The 26,605-nt window shown below is 44.3% G+C and overlaps 1 protein-coding gene across 6 annotated transcripts in view; it reads left to right on the top strand.

Annotated features, from left to right (window-relative positions):
* The first annotated feature begins 8,185 nt into the window (after positions 1-8,185).
* The window catches only part of ADAMTS9 (ADAM metallopeptidase with thrombospondin type 1 motif 9), a 65,329-nt gene continuing 46,909 nt past the window's right edge, over positions 8,186-26,605 (top strand). For 2 of the 6 annotated variants that reach the window (XR_014616490.1, XM_084214596.1), the window contains exons 1-13: positions 8,186-8,477; positions 9,456-9,539; positions 9,642-9,763; positions 10,127-10,167; positions 10,280-10,385; positions 12,233-12,379; positions 13,246-13,387; positions 13,601-13,705; positions 18,144-18,289; positions 23,924-24,105; positions 24,204-24,340; positions 25,370-25,487; positions 25,752-25,847. Coding sequence is in view for 5 of the 6 variants with exons in the window: in XM_084214596.1 (XP_084070722.1) it covers positions 8,274-8,477; positions 9,456-9,539; positions 9,642-9,763; positions 10,127-10,167; positions 10,280-10,385; positions 12,233-12,379; positions 13,246-13,387; positions 13,601-13,705; positions 18,144-18,289; positions 23,924-24,105; positions 24,204-24,340; positions 25,370-25,487; positions 25,752-25,847 (1,630 nt within the window). In the remaining variant the exon portion in view is untranslated. Of the gene's footprint in view, positions 8,478-9,455; positions 9,540-9,641; positions 9,764-10,126; positions 10,168-10,279; positions 10,386-11,338; positions 11,477-12,232; positions 12,380-12,751; positions 12,801-13,245; positions 13,388-13,428; positions 13,497-13,600; positions 13,706-18,143; positions 18,290-23,923; positions 24,106-24,203; positions 24,341-25,369; positions 25,488-25,751; positions 25,848-26,605 lie in introns of those variants that run through there. The other 4 variants (XM_084214597.1, XM_084214598.1, XM_084214599.1 and 1 more) reach the window with 4 other exon arrangements.

The raw sequence follows: 26,605 nt of genomic DNA, 5'->3' as shown, positions 1-26,605 counted from the left end.
TGAAGACTCGTGACTGATTGTCCATCTTGGGTGTAGCCATGGCCTGGCTCTTACACTGCCCAAGGTGTATCCTTTAAAGGCCTTTTAATAAATACCTACTTTATTCCTTTTACATTGTCTAGTCTGTGTTCCAGGTCAGCCTCTTTAGGCATCACCCACTGCCTTATTTTGGCTGATGAGCCCTTCCAATTTCCATCCTAGCTTCATTAGTTAAATACCTCACTGTTCTTGCCTCATTTCTCATAATTCTCTTATATTCAAGACCTGTCTGGGGCTGAGATGAATAAACCAATGTTTGAATGTATACTGAGTGCAAGCTGCTCCCTCCCTTGCTGCTTGTCAGCTGTGCCCATCCCGAGGCTGGTGTTGGACCTGGGCTCTGGGGCTACATGTGAGGATCTTGCCCAAAGTCCTTGCTCCTTAATGAGGGCATTTAAAGCAGGAATATCCACCGCGGGCAAAACTCGTCATCCAGAAGCAGCAATAACACTCTGATGGTGCCAAACTAGTAGGAAGATGATTAGAGCTGTTTCTGGAGGGGAGCCAAGGGGCTCTAGCCAGCAAAGAGGCCTTCCAGCAGTTCGTGCTGAGGTGGTGAGGTTTTGGAAACAGCCTCAGATGAGTGCAGGACAGAGCAGGTCTTACCTGCGCCGTGCTGGCTGTGCCCCCACCCACTGCTGGCAGGGGTGGGAAAGCCCAGTGACTCACCTGCTGAGGCTGCTTTCCAAATCCACCAAATATTATCAGCACAGATGGCTATGGGACACAACCTGCTTAGCATGTCCCAGTACTGCCAGAAATGGATGCAAAAGGGTTTCAAATTGCTGGTATTTTGTTGGGTGTTACAGCAGTTTGACTACTGGAGAGTACATGTGTGGCCAGGCACAGCAGCTCCACAGAGGGAAGCCCCATGTGGTCCAGGTGAGGAGAAGAGAAGCTCTACATGTAAGTTGTGCTGAGAAGGGTCCTATAAAAAGCTGAGGAGGAGCCAGCAGCATGAACCAAGTCTTGCTGCTGAGCTGGCATGACACAGGCATACTCAGTAATGTGTCACTGATTTTTCAGTTGCATTAACGAGTAATTTGTAATAGATTACCCTTTCATAGTAACTGTAATAACCTTTCCCACTGAACCTGACACTGGGGAACCACCAGAGCAGAGGAGTGCTGCCCTGTGTCTTGAGCAGACAGATGCCTGTTGCTGCCAGCTCAATAATTGTGATCTTATTTCTGCATGATAATTAGCACCAGCCTGCTCTCCTAATGCCAGCCAGCTGCATGGGAAGTCACTGGTGAACCAATGGCACAAGCAGGAGATGGTTCTGTCAACATATTCCCATGTGCTTGGAAGAGGTGGTCAGTTTGGGGTTGCCAGAATGGGGGTTTGTTAGTTTGTTATCAGTGCCATGACCAGGGGGGAGACCTGGGGAAGGATGTGCTAGGTATCTGGTATTGTGGCTAAAGCCTGACTTTGTAGTGTGGTGTTTTATTGGTGCAGGAAGGGGATGAGCTTTTGTTCCTGCTCCTGCTGTGGTTCAAGGTGTGTTCTCAGAGTTAAAATTGGCAATAGAGTGGAATGAGGCCGGTGATGGAAAATTTCCTGCTCCTTCTGCAGACCCTTTGTGTGTTACGTTGTTACTTTATAGCAGTTTTGAGGCAGGAACTTTGAATTCCTTTCCCGCAGAACTCAATGTTTGTACCCCTGTGAGTGGTCTGTGGTGAAATCCCAGATCCTTTGCACTTGGATTGTTGGTCTAGAGCTCTTTAGTATTTTTGCTGTTTCTTTTGGACTCTGTCTTGCTTCCAACTGTGTCCCCTCTTTTTTGTTTTCAACTCATTCATCCAGCAGAATTCTGCATTCTAGGTGTCTGGTTTCCAGGCAGGTCTTCAGGCAAATTCTGTACTGCTGAGTGTCACGTAAACTCAGGGTTGCAGGAGATCTGCAGGGAGGCTTTCTTAAGCCTTTACTTCCAGGTTGAGCAATCCTTGAGCTCTTTCAAGAGTCTGTTTAAGCTGTCAGCTTTGCTCTTGGCCTCAGGGTAAAACACTGACTTTGTTCTTTTCCTCAGAAAGGTTTCTTATCTTAAAGAAGTGGATTGTAATTTTTAGTCAGATAGTAATTAATTCAGGCTTCCTTCCCTCCCAGAATAAAGAAGAGAATTACATCACAACTCCCATATGCTAATGTAATTAATTCTATTTCTGCCTCCCTGTTGAGGTAACAGCACAGTAAGAGCCAACTGGTATTTGGTCAGATGGGCCTGGGAGGTCAAGCACAAGCTTTTGCCATGCTGAGCTTGGGGAAGGGATCAGTCTGTAATGTTTGAGGTGTCTTGTGATGTTGGCAAGTGAAATATAAGGTAATAGACTGACTGCAGTTAAAAAACATTGATCAAGTCAGTGATACAGATCCCATAATTAGTTTTGACTTAAGATTCCTCAGTGTGAGTTATAAGTAAAGTGCATGCATTTTGTTGTTACTCTAAGTATTGAAAACATATCAAGCATCCATCTGGTGCCCTAAAGGTGTGAGACTTAAGATTGTGACTAAACAAATTGTTATTGATTGGCTATTGTTCTGCAATTTAAGCATGGTAAGTGGGCAGAGTTAAATTATTCTCCTGGAATCAAAATGGACATACTTTTACCTCATCTGTGTGGACATCCACTGAAGGAGGACAGATGGGAGAAGCAGGGGGGAATCACTTTGGTGCTTTCTGTCTGTTACCCATGGCATATATTACTGAAAATAAACAGTTGACTATTCTGTGACTTCTTTTCCCATATGCCTGTAATGTCATTATCAACATCCCTGTTGATAATTGCTGAGCAATTTCTATTTTTTTCTAATTGGATATTTTGTCTTATGTTTTACTGACTGTCAGTACAAAGTTGTGGTGGCCTCAGTGTTGTTCTTGTTGGCATGGTACCTCATAGCTGTCACTACACACTAGTGTGGGACACAGGTTGATGTACTTGTGACTGTTGTGCATTGGAAGTTGCCTGAATAGCATGTGCGGGAGTTCTGTAAGATGATCTTGAATCATTTTCTGCCACATGTTCAGCTCATGTGTTAGTATCTCCTTTCTTAAAGAGGAAATTTATTGTTTTGTTCATTAATCTACTTTCTGTCTACTGTGCAAAATTGATAGCTTTCACTTACAACTTTTTACCTTAGGCATAAAAATAATCTTTCAGGCTGGAATGCATTCTGATATTCATCACCTGGAAAGAAAACATCTAGAGCATGTGTGGTCCTTAGTGTTAGCATGGTATAAACCAGAGAATGTTTTATTACTAAGGGAAGCTGATTGTTGCTCACTGCAAGTCCATAGTTCTCAGCATTCTGGTTCAAGCAGTGAGAAGAGAGGCAGAGTCACCCTGACAGACATCAAGGTTCAACATCATCTTGAGCTTTGGCACATCCAAGTGTCTATAGTCACAGACACAGGATACAGTGAGTGAATTGGGGTGAAACTGTTGGTTTTTGCATCAGTGATGCTTCATGCCAGTCTGAACTGCTCATGGCTTCATAGCTTTGCTTTCTGGCCTTAATATTTGCACATATTGCAAACACAAATTCCAGGCTCTGGGCTTGACACATGGGACTGATTTCAGTAGGAGGAGCTCCTGGACATGGACCTGACTATAGCAGCAGCTCTGGTTCAATCAAGGAGCTATCCAGAGGGAAGGCAGGATTAATCCTGCTCATAGGACTGATCATCTCAGTGTGGTACACAGCAAGGCAGTGGCTGGTCCCCCATTTTGTTTCAATCCCTGGCTATTGTCCAAGCTGTGTGAAGCTGCTGGCAGAGAAGATGTGTTCAGCTCTGGGTTGTGCTCACAACCACAGCACCCCACAGTAACAGAGGTGAGAATTTGGCTTCACACAAATCCATCTGAGATACATTTGTAGGTGTATAGAAAGACAAAGATACAAAACATCTTGATACAGAATTAGGACAGACCCAGGGCTAGAAAAGTTCTTTGGTCTGGCTTCTTACCCATTTGTGTCCTAAAGAGGATCCAGTTTCCATTCCATTTCTTGGCAAGAAGAGCCTAAAAATGTGGTTCAGTTTCAGCCAGTCTGATCTCCACATGAAGGCAAATCCATTTTGCCTCTCTCTGTTTCCCAGGTGATGGCAGTCCCTGGGGTGGCTGCTGTTGTAGCAGCTACAGGCAGCAAATCCAGCCAGGCAGCTGGATCTGGGGCTTGTACTGAAGCTTTTGGCCAGGGTTTGCTCTTGCAATGTTGAGGGAGACAGGTCACACACTGACTGACTGCGTGAGGGGAGCTCAGCTGAATTTTGGTCTGTTTTGTGGAGGTGTGCAATAATTTATTATCTGTGCAACTGGATCAGAGCAGGGCTAGGAGTGATGTGGGCTGACTGCTGAGTGGCAAATTTTTTTTAAAATCCTAGGTCACACATACAGAAAGCTTGTGATAATTAGTCAGTTGGAAAGGATCATACCTTTTTTCTAGCAGGGAGATGTTGTTACCTCAAGAAAGAGAATTTTTCTTGCCTCCTCCTCTTGCTCTCTCTCTCTCTGTGTTACATTTTTTTTCGCTGCTATGTGCAGCTCTTATGAACTTGGAGCCAAACTGGAATTGCTTGAATTGTTTCATGTCTTACTTAATTGTGCAAATTGCTTTCTATTCCAAGGGCTAGTTAATGTAGAAATGGAAAGGATTAGGACTGTTGGGACAAGTGATCATTCCATCATTTAATATTTGGTTTAGTATAACAATAGTTACTATGTCAAAAGCAGATCCTGACTCTGCCCTGTCACCCTTCCATGCAGGCAAAGTACTCACACAGGGTCTGAGTCTTCCCTGCCCTCTTTCTTGTGATAGATCCAAAGTACATTAACCAGCAGGAAACATCCATAAGTCAGCTAAATGGGTTCTGGGCTCAGGCTTCTTGCCCAGGCAAAAATAAATGGCATTAGTGAAAAGATGCCATCATGAAGCAATATCCTTTCACAGGACTGGGTCTCCTTTTAAATTCCTTTTAAATCCCACATTACAAAGAAGAAACCAAACAGAAAAAAAAATTAAGATAAACTACCAGGTCTGTATAAAGACAGTGAAAACATCATAGACTGTCTTAGTAAAATATGCAGTAAAATGGACATTATTCTAGCCTTTACCTGACTGTCAAATGAATATGAACTGTTGAGTGCATGGGCTCTCGGGATACTTGAATTATTGAACTGTAGTTTGCATGGTTTAAAGGGTTTGTCTGCTCACTGGAGTTTGGTTTTTCTACAAAGTAAAAGAAAAATGTTTTGTTTCTTGAACCCATCCAGTTACTACCATGTGTAAGTAGATGTGTTTCACGTCATTGCAAAGATTGGGGGCTTGCCAAGAAAAACCATTTTTCTTGCTGATTTCTGTTACTATATTAACACAATAGGGAAAAAAAGGGAAAATAAGGTGGGGTAATATCACACCCTTTTCTGATGTTGTGTGGCAGTAGGAAGCTGGTGCAGCAAAATCACAGTTTTGTGTAATGTGACGGAGTTTTCCTTCTGCCTGATGGAGCAGGAGCACGTTGCACCATTCAGTGAGAGCACTGCTGTTGTGGCCATTGTCATGGAGCAGGATATCAACAGAATCAGGCACACAGAGTTCCTGGCAGTGCCTGTGTGCAGCTCCCATTAACGTGGTCAGGATTTTACAGATGGGTTGAGAGCAGTGCACAGCCATTAGCATTTAATTTTTTACAGGTGAGTGCACACTATCTACATGCAAGAAAGATGGGTGAAGATAACAGTTCACTACTACCAAAGTCCAGGAATGGCTTTCCATGCAGGGCATCCCTATCACTGGTGCCTGGTTTTCCAGTAACCAGGCTGACAAACACCCAATATGTGACCTGTCCAAATAGCACACTGCAAGTATTGGAGTGACTTTGTGAATGGAAATAATTCAGTTGTTTTGGAAGTGATGATGTGTCTGACTTAATTTGTGTGCTGAATGGGGAAAGAGCACTGATACTGTACCAACACTTGGCAGCATTAGATTAATGATTCGACTTGATGATCTTAAGTATCTTTTCCAACCTAAATGATTCTGTGATTCTGTGACTCTGTGCCAAATCTCTGCACAAAAAGGAAAGTTATTTTTCCTCTGTGCTGGGCATACCTGGCTTTGTTGGGTTCTGATTACCCTGCATGATAAGGGGCAGGTCAGGGCTCTCAGAACAAGGTGTGGAATTTCATGTGGTACTCTCTGGGTGGTTTGTGGGGTTTTTTTTTAGCGTGTGACACCAGCTGCAGGATTTCAGTGCAAGCCCAGTGAATATCAACTTCTTTTATACACCTGTATGATAGGTGTCTTTGCAATTCCCTCTTTTTTTGCCATCTAACTTCCCTCTGACTGGATGCTTGGAGAAGAAGGCACCTGAGCCTCATGGTCCTATCTGGGGCCCTGCAGAGCTCTGCCTTCACTCTGCAGCCGTGTCTTCAGCCTCGCTCAAGCCCTGTTGAGCATCTCCTCATCCTTAATACAATTTTCCTTGGGCACCTGCTCCTTTTGGAAGTTAGTTATTTAAAAGGAAAATTTGAGTGGCAGTCTGAGGGTGCAGAGAGGAGAGGAGAGGAGCTGGCTGAAGGGCTGGAGTTAGCACTTTCTCCTCAGTCTGGTCTTCTCCTCACCTTTAAGTTATTTGTATGCATAGTTGGCTCCCCAAGCTGATTGGCACTGAATGAGTCAGGATAATGTCATGGTTGCCCACGAAGCAGTGCCAGCATGAGAGCATAACCTTGCCAACACAAGGGCATTGATTAGAGCAGAGGAACTAGGGCAATCCAATTATAACCACAAATGCCATTGGCTTTCTCAAATTCTTACTCAAATAACTGCAGACTCTCTGCTGTATTAAGGTGGTCTGGACTATCTCAAGAAAGGAGAATTTAGAGGACTTAGGTAGTACAGAATTGGCAGGATTTAATTCTTAACTACTCTATTGCCTATTTACACATAGGACAAAAGGATAGTATTTTTCAGATAGGTAGAAGCTGACTGATCCCCTTTGCTCACCGTGCTACTGCAGAACATATTTCCTTTTTTGGAAATTATTACAAATATTCCTAAAAGGAAACTATACAGGAAAAATAACTAAGAAGTTTCCTATCATTTCAATCTTGTTTGAGCATTGAATATTCCTTTGTTCTGTAATATTATGCTTCCTCTAACCTACTCAATGGGTCAGATAAGGAAATGTGATATTTTTCACCACCATGACGAAATTAAACTAAAGCTACAAAGAACATGAGGGTTGTAGCCTGGAGTCGTAGATGAGTAGTTCAGATCTGGCTTTATATTAAATGCAGAAGTGAACAGTCTTTCGTGGATGAATCACATTCAATTAGCTACTTCCTATGATGAACTGATTAAAAATTAAGTGGCATCAAATAAGCCTGATTTTGCTCTTACATTTAAATAATGCTATAATTACATACTAATCAGATGGTAAATCTTAATTGTACACGTTCCATATGTTTTATACGCCTGTTCTCCCTCTTCACTTTGTCGTCTTTGTATCAGCATGGAGTATATTTTCAGGCTGCTTTTATGTTTGGCCTAATTGAATATCAAAAGCAGTATATGTGAAACTTCCTGAATTCTATTCTTTTGCTAGTGGCAGCTGTGCTATTAGATGACCTTTACCATTCCTGTAGCACAGAATAATAAAGGGAGGGGGGGAAGCTGAAGCCCAGCCGTGTTATTGTTAGAGACAGAAATAAATCATATATAATTGCTTTGCTGTGAAGGCCAAATCCTGCCGTCCTTCATGCCTGAGTTAGAAATACAGGATTTGGACCTTTGTTTCCTGTGGTTTCCTGCCACCTTGGACGTGCCCAGAATCTTCACACTGCTGCTGCATTGGCTAATTACCATTGCAGGGCTCCATCCCTCCTGCACAGACCAAGAGCTGGCTCTGCTGCAGGGAATGTCCACCTCTAAGTGCTACTGGCTTCCCCAAGATGGCTTTAAAAATGAAGCCTTAGATGTTGGATTCCACAAATGGTGGGCTTCCACAGAGTGCTTCTGTTCCAGCTCCCTGCTTGTTTGGAGCCCACACAACTTTGTTGAGGTAATAGGTATTTTGACTTAGCCTACACGTGGTATTAATTTTATTCACTCCGGAATGTACTGTATGTTTTTTCTGCCTTTTAACCATAGATCACGACCACAGTCACAAAAAGAACAAACGGAAACACTGGAGAAGGCAGTGGGCAGAGAGCAGCTTGTTGTCTGACGTGGAGATGTTGAAACACAGCTTGGAAGTTAATTCTTTTTCTGGGGACAGCAACAAGACGGGGACCATTGGTGAAAAGAAGAGCCACAAGCGAACGAAGCGGTTCTTGTCCTACCCACGTTTTGTGGAGGTGATGGTGGTGGCTGACAGCAGGATGGTCGCCTACCACGGAGCCAACCTACAGCACTACGTCTTAACCCTGATGTCAATAGTGAGTGTTCAACCAGGGCGAGTAGATTCACCCACAGATCGTTTTCTAGTGGCCACAGAGCCCCTCTCTGCTGTGTTCATATTCAACACCATCAGTTTGCCGTCCCTAGGCAGGGAGATAATGCTGGGGTTACTCAAAAATGGTAAAACATGGCTGGAAAATGCTGGTTGGAGTCTTCTTTCCCAGATCCGTCACGCTTCCTGATCCTTCTCACACATCTCTCTTCCAGCTTTCTGAACACCAGACACCATGAGTAATATCACTGGTTGTTTAGTCCATATGCTGTACTCTTCTTTTGATTTAAGCCCATGTGAAATAACAGCTGCAAAAAGGTACTTTGGGCGCTGTGCCTTCCAGAGGACTGATGCTGGTAGGTTATGCAGTTGCCTGACTTCCCTTGCTGTTGCAAGGAGAAGGAGCCTGTTGTCACCTTGATCTTTAGCATAGTTCTCAAGTTGGCTTTCCAGGCTGAGAACAAGCACCTTAGTAGCTGCAGGTACTAGGATGCAGTAGTGCAATTTCCAGACAGGCAGTTCTGTAGATGCAGAGGGACTGGCAGGGAGTATCCAACATATTTGTTGGATATCCCTGCCAGCCTCTGGAGGGATGTTCATCCTGTTTGAGAGTAGAAGTGCACTGAATACTGCCCATGTCAAAATCAGACACTTGGAAGAATAAGTTGCTTTTGACAGTCTTGTTTGGTGGTCTGTGTGTCTCAGAGCAGAATGATCCTTTAATTTGGTGAAATGTGTGCTAAAGCAAAAGGAAATGTTTGGTTTCTCTGATACCAGCAGGTTTTTTTCATTCTAAAATTATGCTTCTGCCAGGAGGTCTCTCCGAGTAGCATCAGAGCACTGAGCAGAGCAGAAGACCAGCCCAGGAGAAAAAGAGTTGCAAAATGGAAAATATATATGTTGTCTTAATTGTTTGTTTCCTTGAATGTTAACAGTAATTCCAAATATTGCTTTTTTGAAACAGGTGGCTTCTATCTACAAAGACCCAAGCATTGGAAATTTAATTAATATTGTTATTGTGAAATTGGTCGTAATACATAATGAGCAGGTAATGGAAATTATTTTCTTCACCTTCTGCTTGACAATGGCATTTGTAGTGAGCATTGTCATGAATAATTAAAATACCTGCTTTCTGTGTGTTGCTTATCAGGATGGCCCTGCAATATCTTACAATGCCCAGACAACACTAAAAAACTTCTGCCAATGGCAGCAGTCCCAAAACCACCCAGAGGGAAGTCACCTTCGGCATGATACAGCCGTGCTTGTTACCAGGTGTGGTGAATATTCTCATGAAAACTGTAGCCATTTGTGTGTCAGGGGCTGTGAGCATGTAATATATGGGAAATGTTCAGGTTTTGATGTGGGTGTAATGATATTTGCAGTTGTAGGAGCATGTGTCCACCATAACAAGAGATGATTTTGAGAGGTTCAAGGATGTTTAAGGTCTGCCCATGGGTTTAGCATAAGAAAACTCTGACTGTGGTGGGGAGTTAGTTTGGATGCTGGATGATGTGGCAAACCAGCACGAGAAGGTCCATTGAAGGACCAAGTGTTGCTTCTGCTCTTGTTACTGTGCTTGTACCTTAACTCACTGCTGCATTGAGAATTAATGTGTCAGGTCTGTTCTGCTTTCAGACAGGATATTTGTAGAGCGCACGACAAATGTGATACTCTGGGTAAGGAAAACCTTTTCTTTATCACTTTTTTTGTAGTGACAATATTAGTTGCCTGTTCTGAACTGTGAGTGACATTTCTTTTTCTATCATAAACCTCTGTGTTCTCTCCTAGGTCTGGCAGAGCTGGGCACAGTCTGTGACCCATACAGGAGCTGTTCAATTAGTGAAGATAACGGACTGAGCACTGCTTTCACAATAGCACATGAACTTGGCCATGTGTATGTTCTATGTAAATACATCTACATTTAAATAGCCCAATATTTATGCTAACTAGGGCTTGCCAGCCAGGCTGGGAACTGGTACTGCTGAGCCTAATTATTTGAGGGGAGATAATATACTTGGCTAGAAGATGCACCGCTGAGGTAGATGAAACTGGGGTGCTCTGGAGCCTACCTGAGAGCAGGGCCCTGTTTGGGGAGCATAAATGACAGAGTACCACAAGCAGCACCTAAGAAATGACATCTTGACCAAGCTATTACACTAGCCAGGGTTTTGGGCAAAGGTCCTTGAGGAGGACCAGGGCAAAAGATGCTGGCACATCTGAACTGTCTTTTGGGACTGAAGTCTTCTCTGAGAGCAGATCCTCAGCCTGCCACAGCTTGTCCCACAGCTCTGTGTGGTACTGGTGAAGGCAGTGCAGCAGCTGTGTGTGAAGGAGGAACTTACTCAGGGCATCTGGGAGGTGATGAGGTGTATAAGTGAGCTTGACTCAGCTCTTGAACTGTTTCATCATGGAAAATCTTGTGCTGCTGGACATCCCCAGAAGAGACGCTGCCATTCATCTCCAGCAAAAATTTCTTTCAAACGATTTTTGCTTTTTCTTGCAGCTGAGACTTTTTCTCACTACTAAGCAGTCATGAGAAAAGTCACCTTAGATCACATAGTCCTTAACCCCTGGCTACAGCCTTTGGCAGCTGATTCAGTCCCAAGCCATCACACGCCTGCTTTGCAGTGGAGGTTTATAGGTGTGGGATGGATGAGTACTTGGGAACAGATCTCTCATTGTTCTAAACTCTTGTTTTTCTTCATGGAGAGCTGGCTGAGACAGTCTATTTTTAACCACAGTAGTATTTGTTTAAATAAGACTTCCTGTCAGAAAGTCCCCAAAGTTTTGGTGTTCCCCACACCTAACCTGTGCCTTATTCCTTCACTAGTGCTGCCTAAGAGCTGCTGGGGGCGTTAGCAGTGCTCCCGAGCAGGAATTGCCTCTGTGCTTTTTTTTTCAGAGAGCAGAGTGAAAAGATAGTTTGTTGGAGGTAATTTTAATGGAATACAAACTGCCCAGCCTTGGAACACAGGATCACACCAGGTCACTTCCCCTTCCCCACTTCAAACAGCGCAGCACTTTAAGCCGCTCTGTCTCCGTTAGTGAATTTACCACATTCTTCAAGGTGTCATGTGCTGCAAACTTCATGTTGGTTTCTGTTGATACCAATGCTTGCTGGCATTTTGTAAACCTGCCACATAAACTATAGGAGCCAAGTCTGTCCCTGGTGCAACACTGCTTAGGGCAGCAGTGTGGCCCAGAGTATTCACCTGCATTAGAAAATATTTTGCATCCAACAGGGTGTTGGTGTGTGCATGAGGGTCTGCAGTCAGTGGGCTCATGTCAATCATCTCCTTCAGAATTCCCTGAGATCAACTCTTGGATCTGTGGTCAGTTCCAGAGTATTTGCCATTTTTATGAAGGAGGGGCCAGACTCCAGCCTGTCTGCAGGATAGCAACCGTCAGCTGTAAAGGAAACTGCAGCTGGGTTTGCATCTTACTCCAGGCTCCCTGGAGGACTTGTCTGGCTAAATATATGCAGTCATGGAGTGGAGAGCTTAGCAGGGTGCTGCACAGCTTTTCCCAGATGAGTGCTGGAAACCCTGTTCATTAACACTTCTAAATTTATTATGAATGTGTGTGTATTAATACTTTTATTCTGTAATATCTGTCAGCAGCATATTTAGGGAAAATTCTTGGGTTTGCTTGCATTTAGTTCACACTGTTGCCCTTGCTATGCTAAATACTTGATGTTTGCCTCTTAACTGACTCTACTTTTTGCTGCTCTTTTCCTCTTAGATTTAACATGCCACATGATGACAATCACAAGTGCAAGGAAGATGGAGGTAAAAACCAGCAGCATGTCATGGCACCAACACTGAACTTCTACACCAATCCCTGGATGTGGTCAAAGTGCAGTAGGAAATACATCACTGAATTTCTGGAGTAAGGCCTTGCATATGCATGTGTTGGGCTGTTTTCACATGTCAATGTGTCCCATGGAGTTCTTCAGTTAATTTGGAGCCCTAGTGTGCAGCGTTTGGAGGAAATCAGAGGGATTTGTGTGTGCACGCATCCTTTACCTAGAGCAGGAATGCGCCCCTGGCATCCAGTCCCTGCCAGTTCAGCCTCATGATAAGCTGGCAAGGACCAGCCTCTCAATGGGGAAGAATAAGTCTTCCCCCATGGATATTGCTTTTAAGGAATGTGTGTTCTCCTCAAACCTGAAGAATGACTTTTCCAAGCTTTGTGGCCCAGATACGGAGCTGTGTTTTAGAAGGCAGATTGAATCTGCCTTTCTGCTCCACAGGTCAAGATAAAGCCCTGGCACTAATCCGTGTGGGAACACCGTTCCAGGAGCCCACGGGTCAGTTTGATGAACAGTGATTTGCCCATTTTGCTGTCATGCCTTCCCGTGTGTTGTGGTGTGGAACAGAATGAGAGCCATGATGGTGTTCTGGCAAATCCAGGAGCTCAGTCCCTTGGGCAGTTCTGCTAATCAGGGATTTTTTTTTTTTCTGAATTCTTTATAAAAGTGCGCCAGTGCTTGCTCAGCAACTAAATGCACACTCAGAAATGCTTTTGCCATTGTAGCTGATTGTGGTGTGGTGGATGGTTGCTGTCACAGCACAAGGGTGATGGTGTATGGGTAACACACCCTCCTGTGCTTGAGTTTGAAATAGCTCTTGTAGTGTTTGTTTTAAATATGGCAAACGTGGTGTGCAACTGCCCTAAGGCTAATTCAGGCAAACACAAGTGGATTCTGGTCTCCCACCTCCTGTTTAACACCAGTATTCTGATTTGTGTTGTAGCACTGGTTATGGGGAATGTTTGCTTGATGAACCTTCATCAAGAACTTACACATTGCCTCAGCAGCTCCCAGGGCTGATTTATGACGTCAACAAACAATGTGAGTTAATTTTTGGACCCGGATCCCAAGTGTGCCCCTATATGGTAAGTGAAATTTCACACCTTATTTTTCCTGGTTTTGCCAGAGCAAAATAAGGTCTCCTGGGGTTGGATGAATGGCAGACTCACAATCCATCAACTTACTGTCAAGCTTGTGAGTTAATGATAAATCCTGGGGGGATAATTTCATAAAGGATCATCTGTCTGGTAAGGCACGTGGTACATTTAATGCTTTGATCTCTGCAATCACTTAAGCAGATGCAGTGTCGGCGACTTTGGTGTATCAACGTCGATGGTGCTCACAAGGGATGTCGAACCCAACACACACCTTGGGCTGATGGGACGGAATGTGAGCCTGGAAAGGTCTGTAATACCTGGTGGTTTGTGCCTCATGGCTCTATTTCCTTGGGCTGAGGATGAGCATATCAGTCAGAATCATCCTACCCTAATGCCAGTTGTGTGGGGCACAGCTCTGACTGCAGTGCTGGAAGCCCAAAGCAGCTCAATGTGTTTTCAGCCTGGTGGTGCCTGGGACATCTCCAGCCCAAATACCATGATTAAAGTCAACTGCTTGGCATAACATTATTTAAAGCAGGTATTCCTGGAGTGCTTATCTTTTTGAATTAATGCCCTTGAGTGAACTTTTGAACAAAACTTTTGCAAAGCTTCCCTAAGCTTTTGTTAGAAATTGCCTATGTGATGTGAGCAATTAGTAATTCTGTGTAACATAAACTTGTCAGCTGGCTTTTCATCTTGACAGCTTCAGAGTAAAATATAGAATTGGTTGACATTTTATGTATGGAACATTTTTGGCAGTAATTCATAGAAACTTCCCATTTCCATGTGCAATGTTAATTTCCAGCTAGCATTGTGGTTTCTAGGATAAGTGTTTAATTTTTAGTTATTCGTATCTGTAGAAAAATAGTTGAGAGCATTTTTCTTTTATTGAGATACTGAGGCTTTTGAATAAAAATGCTAACTCGTTCTTACTATTTGTGTCTGAACAAAAGTATTCTCCATCTGTGTCTAGTAAAAATAGTGTGATGTTATTCTACATGGTATAGCTTAAAATTTTGCTTTTCTGGCTCTCAAGATCAACATTAATAATAATAATGTTTTCTTTAGAAAGAGTCAAAGTTTTAAATCATAGTCTCTCAAAGGTACTTTAATGAAAATTCTGGATGCTATTTTAAATATAGATTTCCATACAGGCTGTGGAACTCTTTGGAAATTTATCTTTTGATGTATGTGTCTGAAAACTCAATTGTTCAATGACACTTGACTGATTTCCTTCAGGACAATGAGCATCATGCATCAATTTGCCTTCCTTTCTTAGGGAAAAGTGCAATTGCAGATTTGTTTTCATGGTTGAGAAAGTGCATTAGAGATGTAATTGGAATGTCTAGTGTTTTTCTGTAAAATCCCCTTTTGAGCGTAGGTATCTGCGGAGTCCCTGTGACTTGAGACCTTGTGCCCTCAACTTCTCTGTTGGTGAGCTTGGGATCTGCTCATTGCTGAAAGATCAGCAATAACTTTGAAATTTTCTTGAAATTCCAAAAATCTGGGCTGCAGCAAACCTGCACTTACCCTTGGATATGACCAGAGTGATGTGCAAACAGCAGCAGCTGAGCAGATCAGCACCCCCTCAGAGCCCCCCCGTGTCATGCAGCATCCAGCTGCATGGCTCTTAATAAAGGCTGTGTGAGCAAAAACATATCAGGCCACAAATTTAGAGAATCTGACAAGTTTAGACAAACTAGATAAGTGTGATCTGAACGTCTCAGCTTAAGAAAAGTTAATATAGCCCACTCATGTTCGGGCATTTAAATGTTTTCTCACAAAAGGGCTTTATGGAGTAATTTTGCTGTCTGTGTTCATCTGATTCAAGCTTAAAGTTTGTATCAACATAAACTCTGTCCTGCTTGGTATTTACTTGGGCTTGTGAAGTGCTGAGGTGCGAGTCTGAAGTGCTTTTCCTTGGAATAAATTGCTATTTTGGTACTCTGCTGTGGCCAGGAGCCCTGTCAACTGCTACTTGCTGACTAATGCCTCAAGTCTGCATGTTTAAAGCCCGTGCTGTATGGGTTGGCAGATGGAGAAAATACCATACCTTTTTTTATGGAGATATCTTTGGAAATAAAAGAGCCTGAATAGCTAAAAAAAAGATTGAGCTAAAACTACTGGGATGTAGATTTAACTGGGCTCTAAATTTACTCTCAAATCAAGGGCATTAAAAAACATGGGAGGATTAACTTACGCATATTTTGCATGTGAGGACACTGAATCTGATACTGCTAAATCAAGCCATAAGCCCAGCCCAGAGTCTGGCTTTGCTGGGTGATGGTTTTACCATGTTCCACAGAACCAGCTCATTATTGGGTGGGGATAAATCTCTGAAAGAAGATAAAGGCAGCTGTAAATTTGGGCCACTCTCAGTGGTTTTCAGGGCTGTTAAAAGAATAGTAACAGTGGAGCAGATGAACAGTAATGATTGGTGTCTGCTGCCCTGTGGCAGCAGGCAGTGTGTCTGTTATGCATGCATGGAGCTGCACAGCCCCTTCTGCCCCCTGCTACTCCATTCAGCCAGCCCAAGGATGGCAGCTGGATTTGGGGTATTATCTGGAACTCTAGTGGCAAGACAAAGGAAAGGAAAGTCTGCTGTAATGTCTTCCATCCCTGCCAGTGCTCTCCAGCTCCACTGTGTGTCTAAGAAATTTTGAATTTGCTCCAGACAATCTGCCTTTTATTCTCTTCATTCTGTGAGCTGTAAGCTTATAGGAAAGAGAACCCTGGCAGGCTTTTCTGTCTTTCTGCTGTATCTCAACATAGAAATTATTTTTAAAATATGAAAGGCATAAAGGTTGCACAGCCAGACTGTTCACAGTGTGGTTCCAAGAAGCACCGTTGTGTTTTCATAAGATAATCTTGCCGTTTATTTAAAACAGCTGCTCTTTTCCCCTGCTTTGCTTTACCATCAACTCGAGCTCCCCCAAATTTTTAATAAAATCAATGGATGTAGATGACTTCCTGGTTAATACTCAACCATGAGATGGGAGACATATAGGTCATGTCACGGTCTGTAAGCTATGTTCATTCACTAGTTAGCTATTCAGTCATCTTCCCTGGGTCAGTGGTGCCAGGCATGACTCTAGTTAGATATTTAGCTGTGAGCATCAACATTGCTGCAAGAAGTTCTCCACTGGGACAGCACTCTTGGATTGGTGTCATGTATTTCTGTTGTTTAATGATAGCTGTCAGACCTCTTTGGACCTGTAAGGGACCCCAAGCTTCAAGTTTTCAACCTCTAAATGCCAGGAAGAGTTGTGCATTGTAATTTGTCCTGCAGCAAAGAAACAGGCATTTCAGCTGGTTTTATTGCTGTTCTTTACTGTAGCAGATGGGTTTTAGTCAGTTTTATCTGGGGAGTCAGATCTTCAGATAAAAGCGAATCTGGGGCATTTTGCAGCCTAGAGACCATGCTTGTCTCTGAGCAAACACCACATGCAGGACTCAAATTATGAGTTCTTCAGCTGTCCTGCAAATCATGTCCATGGGCAAATGCACCTGAGATCAGCTTTTTTCATCAGCAAAGCTATGTAACAAGTCAGCCTTCATGGGCAAAAGGTGTCCCATGTGCTGCACAGCTGGTGTCCTGTGGGATGCACAGCCCCATGACAGCTTGATCCTGCTCTGTTTTCCTAGACAGCTTTATCCAAGGTGGTTCAGAAGGAGCAGGATGATCTTGTGGAGTGCCTTCACACAGCCTTGTTGTGCTGTTAGTGGAAGGGCTGAAAAAACACAGTGGATCAGCAAATTTAACCCTGTTCCCATAAAAATCATCAGATCTGAACAGCACCTGGTGCACATAAATACTGCAAGGGAATATTTTGGTGATGCTCTCTACCTGTATTCTATAGTCTGTAGCCTCTTCTAATCTGTGAGCAATCAGCAATGTTTGGGCTTCCCATAATTACAGAGATTTAGGCATCTGCATGTCTCTGGGTTGAAAGCAACTGTAGAACTGAGAGGGGACATTTTTCCATCTATTCTGGTGAGGCCAGAAGGTGACTCTTCTTCCCTCACTTCTGCAGAAGTCTGCATAGTCCATGTAGTAAACATACCCCAAAGGATACAATTTATACCATGAAAATAGGGATAGGGGCTTGCCAAGGTAACTTAATCCGGTTTTCCAAACAAAAGAAAACGAGTCATAGCTGGAAAACAGAAGTGTAGACCAAGTCTTGGCAAGTCCCATGTTATGTCTGAGTGTAAAAAAAAAAACACTTGGGCTTGAGGAATTATTTTTTTTTTTTAAATTTGCCTTTTGGATTTGGAAGTTTTCTGCTTTGGATAGCTGTGGGGAGGTTTGAGTTTTCCCTGGTGCTTCTCCTCATTGCCTGTCTCCTCCCCTGACAGGGGTCTCCGTGCAGAGTTTCTGCAGCTCTGCAGGAAATCAGATAGAGCAGCTTTTTGAAAAGCCAGTGCTGGCAAGCTTGCTGTGCTGCTTAGCACCAATAAACAGGGAATATTTAGTGGTTGCTGTTGTCTTTAGTCTTCATCCCATAAATTCCACGGACTCAGCACCTTGCTTTCGCTTTGCCATTTAAGGGTATGGAGAAAGAAAAATGTGGGGGTGACAGACAAAAGTAAAAGCAGTTCAGTTTTATTTGATTGCAAAATCATTGTGTGGGGCTGAGAAATAAGTGAGGCTGAGCCTTGTTGCCCAGGCTGGTCACTGTGGGTCGCTCATAATGCAAAGCAGCACAATCCCACCTTTGCCATGTCTCTCCTTCCCGTGCAGCACTGCAGGTTTGGGATGTGTGTGCCCAAGGAGCGAGAGGCGCCGGTGACAGACGGAGCCTGGGGCACCTGGAGCCCCTTCGGGACCTGCTCGAGGACCTGCGGCGGTGGCATAAAGACGGCGATTCGAGAGTGCAACCGGCCCGAGTGAGTGCACACGGGGGAGATGGCGAAAGGCACTTTGGGCTGCCCAAATGAAATCAACTTTGGCTGTCCCCAGTCCTTGTGAGTGCCAAGGACAGGTGGCTCTGCCCTGGGGATGGGTGACTTTGCCCCGCATGGAGGAGGCAGGACCTGGTCATTGGTGTGTGGGTGAAGTGCTCTAAAAAGGGATCCATTCAACAATGAGGGATAAAAAGCTGATACCTCTATGGGTTTATTACCTTCTCTTTTCCTGTGGAAGCGCAGCTGGGGTCCCACTTCCAGAGGTGTTTTTCTTTCTCTAAGGCTGTGATTCAGAAAGGAGGGAGAAAGGAAGGAGCCTTCCTTTTTCACCATTTTACCCCTTCTTCAGTTGCTTTTGCAGCTGTTCCTAGAGGCCTTTATAATAAAGTTTTCTACTGTTTTATTCCTGCTCTGTCTGGTTTTGCAGCTTTTGGCTGCTTTTGCAGCTGATCCTTTATACAGTTACATTTCAGCTGGTGCAGACTAGCCAAACCTCAGCAGAAATCTGTGCCCCATTAAAAAGTGGTACTCGAGAATGTTTGCTATCAGCCTGGAATGCAAAATCCTGCACTGTTTGAAATGGTAGGAAATTTTGCTGTGGGCTTCAAGGAGACAAATCTGTAGCCGGTGCAATAGTAACAGCTTGAGCAACTGGTATGAAAGCAGCCTGTTTACGTAAATTGTGAATTGTGCTGGTTTCTGTTTAAATGCCTTCTTGCAGAACAAGGAAGGCTTTCTGGGATTTTTTTTGGGACTGAGATACAGGGAAAAGAGGATCTGTGGGGCTGGTTGCACTGAGGGGTCTTGATTCCTATTTCTCATCACTGGTGTTGGTTTGTTTATTACCAAGGAAATTGCCACTAGATACATGCCAGTGATAGTTTCATCACTGCTAATGGGAGAGGGGAGAGCTTGTGCCTATGACATTTGTGCTGTGGTAACAGGAGAGGCTGCCCAGCACAGCTGGGCAAGTGTCAAAAGTTGAGGCTGAGAGAGTAGGACCCCAGCACGTTAATTAAAACAATGCTAAGAAAAACACAAGTGCAGAGAGCTTTCCTCTGGCTGTGCTGAGTCAGCATACTCCATATGGTCTTCCATGGCCATGGAAAGCAAAAACAAAGCATCTTTGCTGCTCTGCTGCTGAAACTGTGGATGCTGTCAGTGAGATGTATTCCTGTCTTCTGAGAGGCATCTATTCAGACTGATAGCTTTTTGTGATAGAAAATCTCCTTTTATCTTAAAGGCTAGCCAAGGGATTTGAAATTCCATCTTCCCTGATTGCTTGTGGTTTGTATCCTGGTGCTTCAGTAGGTGTATTGCTGTGGCTGGGATTTGCAAAAGCACCTAAACACACTCGGCACCAAGCTGCCAGAGAAATCCTTTTGATTGATAGTGGGTTTTTTCCAGGCCCCCTTTCCTGAGCCTTGTGCTGATACTGGCCTCTCTTCTCCAGCCCCTCACAAGGTCTCTGGGAGGTGTAGCTTGTCCTGGCACCATCCACAGAGCTTTCCACTGATTGTTGGTTTGTGCCTGTAATTTGACACCATAGTGTGAGCTCCCACCATCTGTGTTCCTGTTATCATGGGGCTGCTAAAACAATGCAAATGGATGAGACCCCACTGGGTACTCTCTTGCCTTTTCCCACTCTCAAAGTACTTCAAAAACAGGCAGTTTCTCCTCTGTTGTAGAAGGCAGAAAACCCAACCCAGATACCTCAAGTGAGGTCTGAAATAATTCTCAATACATTTTTTATATTCAAAGTTGGTTTAGCTTTTTCAAGTTTTTTCTGTGCATGAGAATCTGGAGTGGGATCTTGCATCCAGTAAAAAATTGTGTTAAATCTGAGGTGTTGAAAATTACATCCATTCCCTCCATGCTGAAGAAAGTAAAGCTGCAGCTCCTGCCTCTCTTGGTAGAGTTCTCTGACACCTACATGATGAGAATCCTGCAGGGATGCAGGGAGAGCTGTAAGCCTCTGGAATGGCAACAGTCTGTTTTGACATACCCTGAAGGAATGTGTTTGCTGACCAGACCAGACCCTTCCCATTGAGATTCCCCACAGGGGAATTTGAGCCTGGCTGGTGGACAAAGCCCATGGCTGTGGTGCAAGCCCTGGTTTTCAAATAAAGACATGTTGCAGAATTATGGGAAAGAGCATACTTGCTAACATGTCAGTACCAGAAGCCCTTTTTTTCAGGAATGGCTTTTTGGATGGGGGAATGTTATCTCTGGATGTGAGTCAGATCACATTTGCATTTTAGTCCGTCACAGAAGTATCCACCTGTGCTTAACTGTCTGAGCCTGACATGTAAACAAATGTATAGATAACTGTGCTAGCCACCAACCAGTTCCCAGTCCTAGGGCTTCATGGAATGTGGGGAAGGATATCTCAAACTGATCTGTGCACACTGGAGCTCCACAGATTTTTCTGCAGTCACACATGAGCACATCCTCAAAATGCTCAAGGTGATGGATTAAGCATCATGTATTTCAGACCTGTTGTGGTGGGAATAGGGATGAGACCCCATCATTCCCTGGGCCTGAGAGTTTCTGGGCTGCTGGGAGTGCAGTGGGTCTGGGGTGTGTGTGCAGGAGCCTGTCAGGGGAATGAAACTGCATTGAAAGTGGGTCCATGCCAGCTGTTAATTGATCAAATAGATGACTCCAAGAGAAGGGAAATGGAGGTTTCTATGTATGTACTGCTTTCCTTTCTGTCTCTGTGGTACAGTGTTGATGATCCATAAAAATTTTACACCGAACGAAGTATGCTGTATTTCTTCGTTACACTGAAAATTGATGTTATATGAGGGTGACTTCTTTTTCAGGGTCAGCTCTTTCTGTCCCTCAGACTCTGTGAGAAGCAATGCTGGTTAAAAACACTCTGAAACTGTCAGGGGAGTTTGGAGCTTGTTCTAAGTGTCGGAAGTGTGTGTGCTTCCGCCCCCAGAATTGTCTGCAAGGAGATTTCCTGCCAGGGTTACAAAGCTGACAGTTTGCAACAAGATGGCAAGTTAGCATCCTTCAGTTTGTGCTCTGTCTGTGTGTCAGTGTTATCTCAATCTCAGGGGTCATCTATAGGGAAAAGAAAACTAAATAATAGCTTGAGGCTTTTGGATTTTATCTGACATACCTTTAAAAAAAAAAGGCTCCTGCATGTTCATGTTCTCTTTAACTAAATAGTTGAGAGTTTCATTTTAGTTAAATTGATTTATATTGGCAGCAATGTGGTTACCAAAAAATGTTGTAATTGCATTTTTTTTAAAAAGAAATGTCCTCTTAAAGGTTTGTATAACTCAGAGGCTTTGTCAAACTGCAGCAGTCCTGCAGAGGTACAAATGCTTTTGAAGTGAAAATGATGAATCCTGTTTAATTCCCTCATTAATGACTCAGACTCACCCAGGTCTGGAGTGTGCTGCTGCCATGATAAAGAAGTTTCTCTGTGTGCTGTGTAGTAAGGTGGTTGAGATGTCCCTTTGTAGCTAGAGGAGGCTCCTGTGCCTGCTTGGGAATAGTCCATGGGATGGGCTCTGGTATTAGGAACCCCCCAGCAATTGCCATTGTACCTGCAAGGCAAGGAGGAGTTTGGGCTGTATCTCAGCTGCTGTGCTGGGATAGCCCTGGAGCTGTCCCAAGTGTCATCAAGTAAGTTCTTTGACGTTTTTTGTCCCAAGGTGGACAACCAACTAAATCAGTAAAAACCAGGTTTAGACTTACCCCTCCACTAGGAGCTGTAAAGGTGTAAAATCATTCTGTAATCAGGAATCTGCAATTGCCACTGTGCAGTTGCTTGGGCTTTTTATCACAGGTACTTGCTTAATTGCAAACACCAGAAACCTTTGTAATGGCAGGCATTTCACTTCCAGATGGCATGTGAGAACTGCCCCCAGAGCAGGTAGAGCTGGTGTTGTGAGCTATTGCTCAGGGCTGTGCCTGAGGACAAATCATACCCTGTGGTGTTTAGGGTAGGACTAGAGAGGTCTGCTCCATGGCAGTGAGGATCTCAGTGACTGGAAGATGCTGGCAGGAAAAATCCCATGTGTGTAACTGGTGGTGCTCAGCATCTCCCCTGCAGCTGCTCAAGGACACACCTCCTTCTGCCAAACCTGTGAGCATCCCTAGTGTGGGGCTGATGGGGTGGTGGCAAGTCTGCCTGCCTTTCCTGGTTTTGCAGGCAATCTTTTGGCAAGGGCAAGCTGTTCTGTGCTTCTGTCTCTCATTTGTTTCACAGGAACTTTGCTGCTTACGTCACAAAGAATTTTCAAGTGTAAGAGTGAAGAATTATTATTTGTGGGAGAAATGGCACTACTGGTCTTCCTGAGTGGTGGAGGTGCAGAGATGATAAAACATTCTGTTCAGCTGCAGGACCTTGTTTGACTCACTGTGTGTAGAGACCGTTGTGCAGGTGCAGGGGGGTACTGTCTCTTTTGTTAGAGGTGCTGGCTGCATGCAATGTGGAGATCTCGTGGTGAGCACCTCTGTTCTGAGGACAGGGCTGGCTCCCGTTTATCACTCATTCATCTGCATCTTAAGGGTTCTCCAAGTGTGCAAACCTTGTGTGTGTTCCTTCCCAGCTGAGCTCCATGGGAAGGAGCATTCTGCCAGCATCCCTGGGGCACTGATGGGTGCTTGGTCCCCAGGCAAGGCAGAGCTGATCCTGAAGAACAGCCCTGGAAGGCAGGAGTTGTGAATGCACAGTTGTTGGAGCCTGGCAAGTCACTCTTCTGATTGCACTTCTTGCTACTGCAGGCACTCATTTTTCAGGGGATAGGTAGAAGATGTAGGTTTGGTGGTTATTTTGATGTGCAGCTCATCCTTGCACCACTGCTGGCAGCAGATGGAATAGGAGAGGCTCTTTCAGTCCCCGGAGTGATGTTCTCTGGCAAAGGCTCCATCTACATATGAGAAAAATAGTTTTATGACTACAGCCCTGAATCTGTGAGTCAGGAAATTTGAAATTAAAGCTTCTAGGCTTATTCACTGGGTTTTATGTGGCTTGGATGGGATTTCTCTCCCCAGTTTATACCAATGTCATCCTGCTATAAAATGGGGGTAAGTTATTTATTGGCTGTCTTTGGTGCTTTCTGGAATATATGGAAGTAAACTTGTTTCAAAGTGCTCAGCGTTACCATTTTTAACATTTGAGGCTAGAAATCCTGAAGGACTAAGTGCTGCCTGACCTTTCAGCCTCTGCAGGGAAGGAAGCCTTTTCTCCTGTAATGTTTAGTTATTTGCAACTCACTAGATCAAAGGCAAATTGTCAGCCACAAAATCCATAGGACTGATGGGCTTGTAAGGAGACATGGGAGTGAGTGGGATCCCTCAGTGTGAAAATAAATCCTCAGGTGGGGAAGAAGATGTTGCTCTTCCTTTCTGGTTTCTCTCACTACCCTGGTATCCATCAGAAAGCAAATATTCTCTTTTTCATCCCTATCTATCGCGTATGTGGGATTTTTTGTTAGACACCAGCATAACATTTCCTGCCTGTCAACCCGGGATATTAATTAAAGATATGCAGAAAGACAGAGCCCACAAAATGCTGCTGCAAATCCTGACTGTACTGAACCAGTTGCAGAATTGCAATTCCACCTCATTTCCAGCCCGGTGTTGTCTCTGCAGACCCAAAAACGGTGGGAAATACTGCGTGGGTCGTCGCATGAAGTTCAAATCCTGCAACACAGAACCGTGCTCGAAGCTGAAGAAGGATTTCCGGGATGAGCAGTGTGCTGACTTTGATGGGAAGCACTTCAACATCAACGGGCTGCCCACGAACGTGCGCTGGGTCCCCAAATACAGCGGCAGTAAGTGGCTGGGGGGATGCAGATCCTGCCTCCTGCATTGCTGCCTGGGGTGAGGGTGTTCAGATAACGTGCTCCTGGTGTCCCTCCTCCCCCCGCAGTCCTGATGAAGGATCGGTGCAAGCTCTTCTGCCGGGTGGCGGGGAACACGGCGTACTACCAGCTGCGGGACCGCGTCATCGACGGGACGCCCTGCGGCCCCGACACCAACGACATCTGCGTGCAGGGCCTCTGCCGGGTAATCATCGTCCCTCCCCTTCACCAAAGGGCCAGGCAGTTTGGTAGGGCAGGCCGGTGCTTCTGCACCATGCTCCAGGCAGCTGGTGGCATGGCCTCTTCTCTCAGAGGATGCCAGGAGCGTCTGCAGGCTCTGTCAGCCCCAGATGGTCGGAAACTTGTACCAGCCTCCAGATTTGCCGAAGAAGCACACATGGAGTCATAGGATCATTTAGGTTGGAAAAGACCTTTGAGCTCAAGTCCACCACTAAACCATTTCCCCAAGTGCCATATCTACATGTCCCCTGATACTACCCGGGAGGGTGACTCCCACCACTGCCCCTGAGCAGCCTGTTCCAGTGTTTGACAACCTTTTTGGTGAAGAATTATTTCCTAATATCAAATCTAAACCTCCCCTGTTGAACGTGAGGCTGTTTTCTCTTGTCCTGTTGCTTGTTACCTGTGAAAAGAGCCTGACCCTCACCTGGCTACAACTTCCTTTCAGGTAGTTGTAGAGTTTGAGAAAGTCTCTCCTGAACCTCTTTCTCTCCAGGCTGAGCTCCTCAGCCATTCCTCATCTTAGTCTAGACCATTTACCAGTTCTTCTTGGGACACACTCAAGTGAAACGTGTTTGCACATCTGCCCTAAGTTAATGAGGGCTGTGGAATCTCAGCCTAAATCCCAGTGTTGCTTCCTTCTGTGTTTTGCCCCAGTTCCTCCTGATCAGGCCCCAGAGCCCTACATTTCCATTCACAATTGTTATTCACACTTTTCTCTATGGGAACAATTGATGCAAGAATTTTTTTCTAGTGAAAGCATTACCTGGTGCAAAGAGTTGTTCTGATTCTTGCTTTGTAAAAAAGCCTTTTGTTGTAAAACCTTGTAGGATGGCCACACTGTAAATCAGTGGAAAAATGTGGGAAAGCAAACCAGTTTATCTCACAGCAGCCTTTTGCATACACAGCTTTTGTGTGCCTTAATTAGGAGATTTGTCAATGCTGTTCTAGTCTGTATTTGCTCAATCTGTTTTTTTCAATTTTTCTCTTAAAGCAAGCTGGATGTGATCATGTGCTGAATTCAAAAGCAAGAAGAGATAAATGTGGTGTTTGTGGTGGGGATAATTCTTCATGCAAAACTGTTGCAGGCACATTTAACACGGTGCATTATGGTAAGAATCTGTTGCTAAAAACTTTATGGTGAAAAAATGTGGGTCTATAAAAGCCATTATGACACTTAATCTACAAAAACACCGATGTAAAACACAAAATCCTTCTAGCTATAGTATATTCCATTTTATAACTATTTATGCTACCCCTAAATGAAAAGTATCAGCTTGTGTAATGTGAGGTAACTTAGCTCATTTCCCTTCCCCTGTAGAAAACAAATCGAATGCCTGTGTAATAGCCTTGACTTTCTGTTCAATGTCTCCTAGGTTATAACGTTGTGGTTCGCATCCCAGCTGGTGCCACTAATATTGATGTGCGTCAGCACAGTTACTCAGGGAAACCAGAGGATGACAACTACCTGGGTGAGTTGTACTCCTTATGTCACTCCAGAAATCTGCTTGGTTGTCTGGTTGTGCTGATGTATCTACTGGCAGCTCTCCACTAGGGAGGTTGAAGAATTAATTTGAGGGAGATGTTTTCATGGTGAGAATTTTTCTATGTCTGCCAAACATTCAGCCTTATCTTCTTCCCTTTTTTTGTTCATGCCATCCTAGTTGCAAAGTTTGGGAGAATTATAAGAAATATTCCCTTAGGGTGTGTCTAGGGCTGTGAAGGACTGTTGAGCCTGGGTGGTAGCTGAGGGACAAAGCTGGGAACCAAACAGGATTCTGAGCTCTGCTGGAGTCTCCTCACTGCAACTTTATCTCTGCTGTCACCATGCTTTGGCTGGTGCCATGTCCTGAAAGATGTTTGTGTAAACACATACAAAGTGAAATTATCTTCTATTCTTCTGAGAATAATAATTCTGATTTCAATTAGTGAGGCCTTCTTGTCCCTGCCTGATAGTGATAAGTAACTGTAAAGAATTACCCTGTCCCAAAGATACTGGTTTGATTTAAACCTAACAGTAACTTGGCCTTTGTCTGTTGGAATTTCATAACCACTGTTCTCTCTACTCTGTGGCTGTGTCTTCAGAGGCAGATGAAAATGCTTGTGGTGCTATGTTAGATCACTGTGCTACAATGCACATATATGCTGTTAGCCATGAGTGTCTTTTCCACCACGATCACTCACCCCATAGATAGTTCTGTTTGGCTTCAATAGCAGAGATAATACAAAT

The sequence above is a fragment of the Fringilla coelebs genome (genome assembly GCF_963513975.1).
Source record: "Fringilla coelebs genome assembly, chromosome: 13".
NCBI lineage: Eukaryota > Metazoa > Chordata > Aves > Passeriformes > Fringillidae > Fringilla > Fringilla coelebs.
This window is presented reverse-complemented; position numbering and strand designations above follow the sequence as displayed.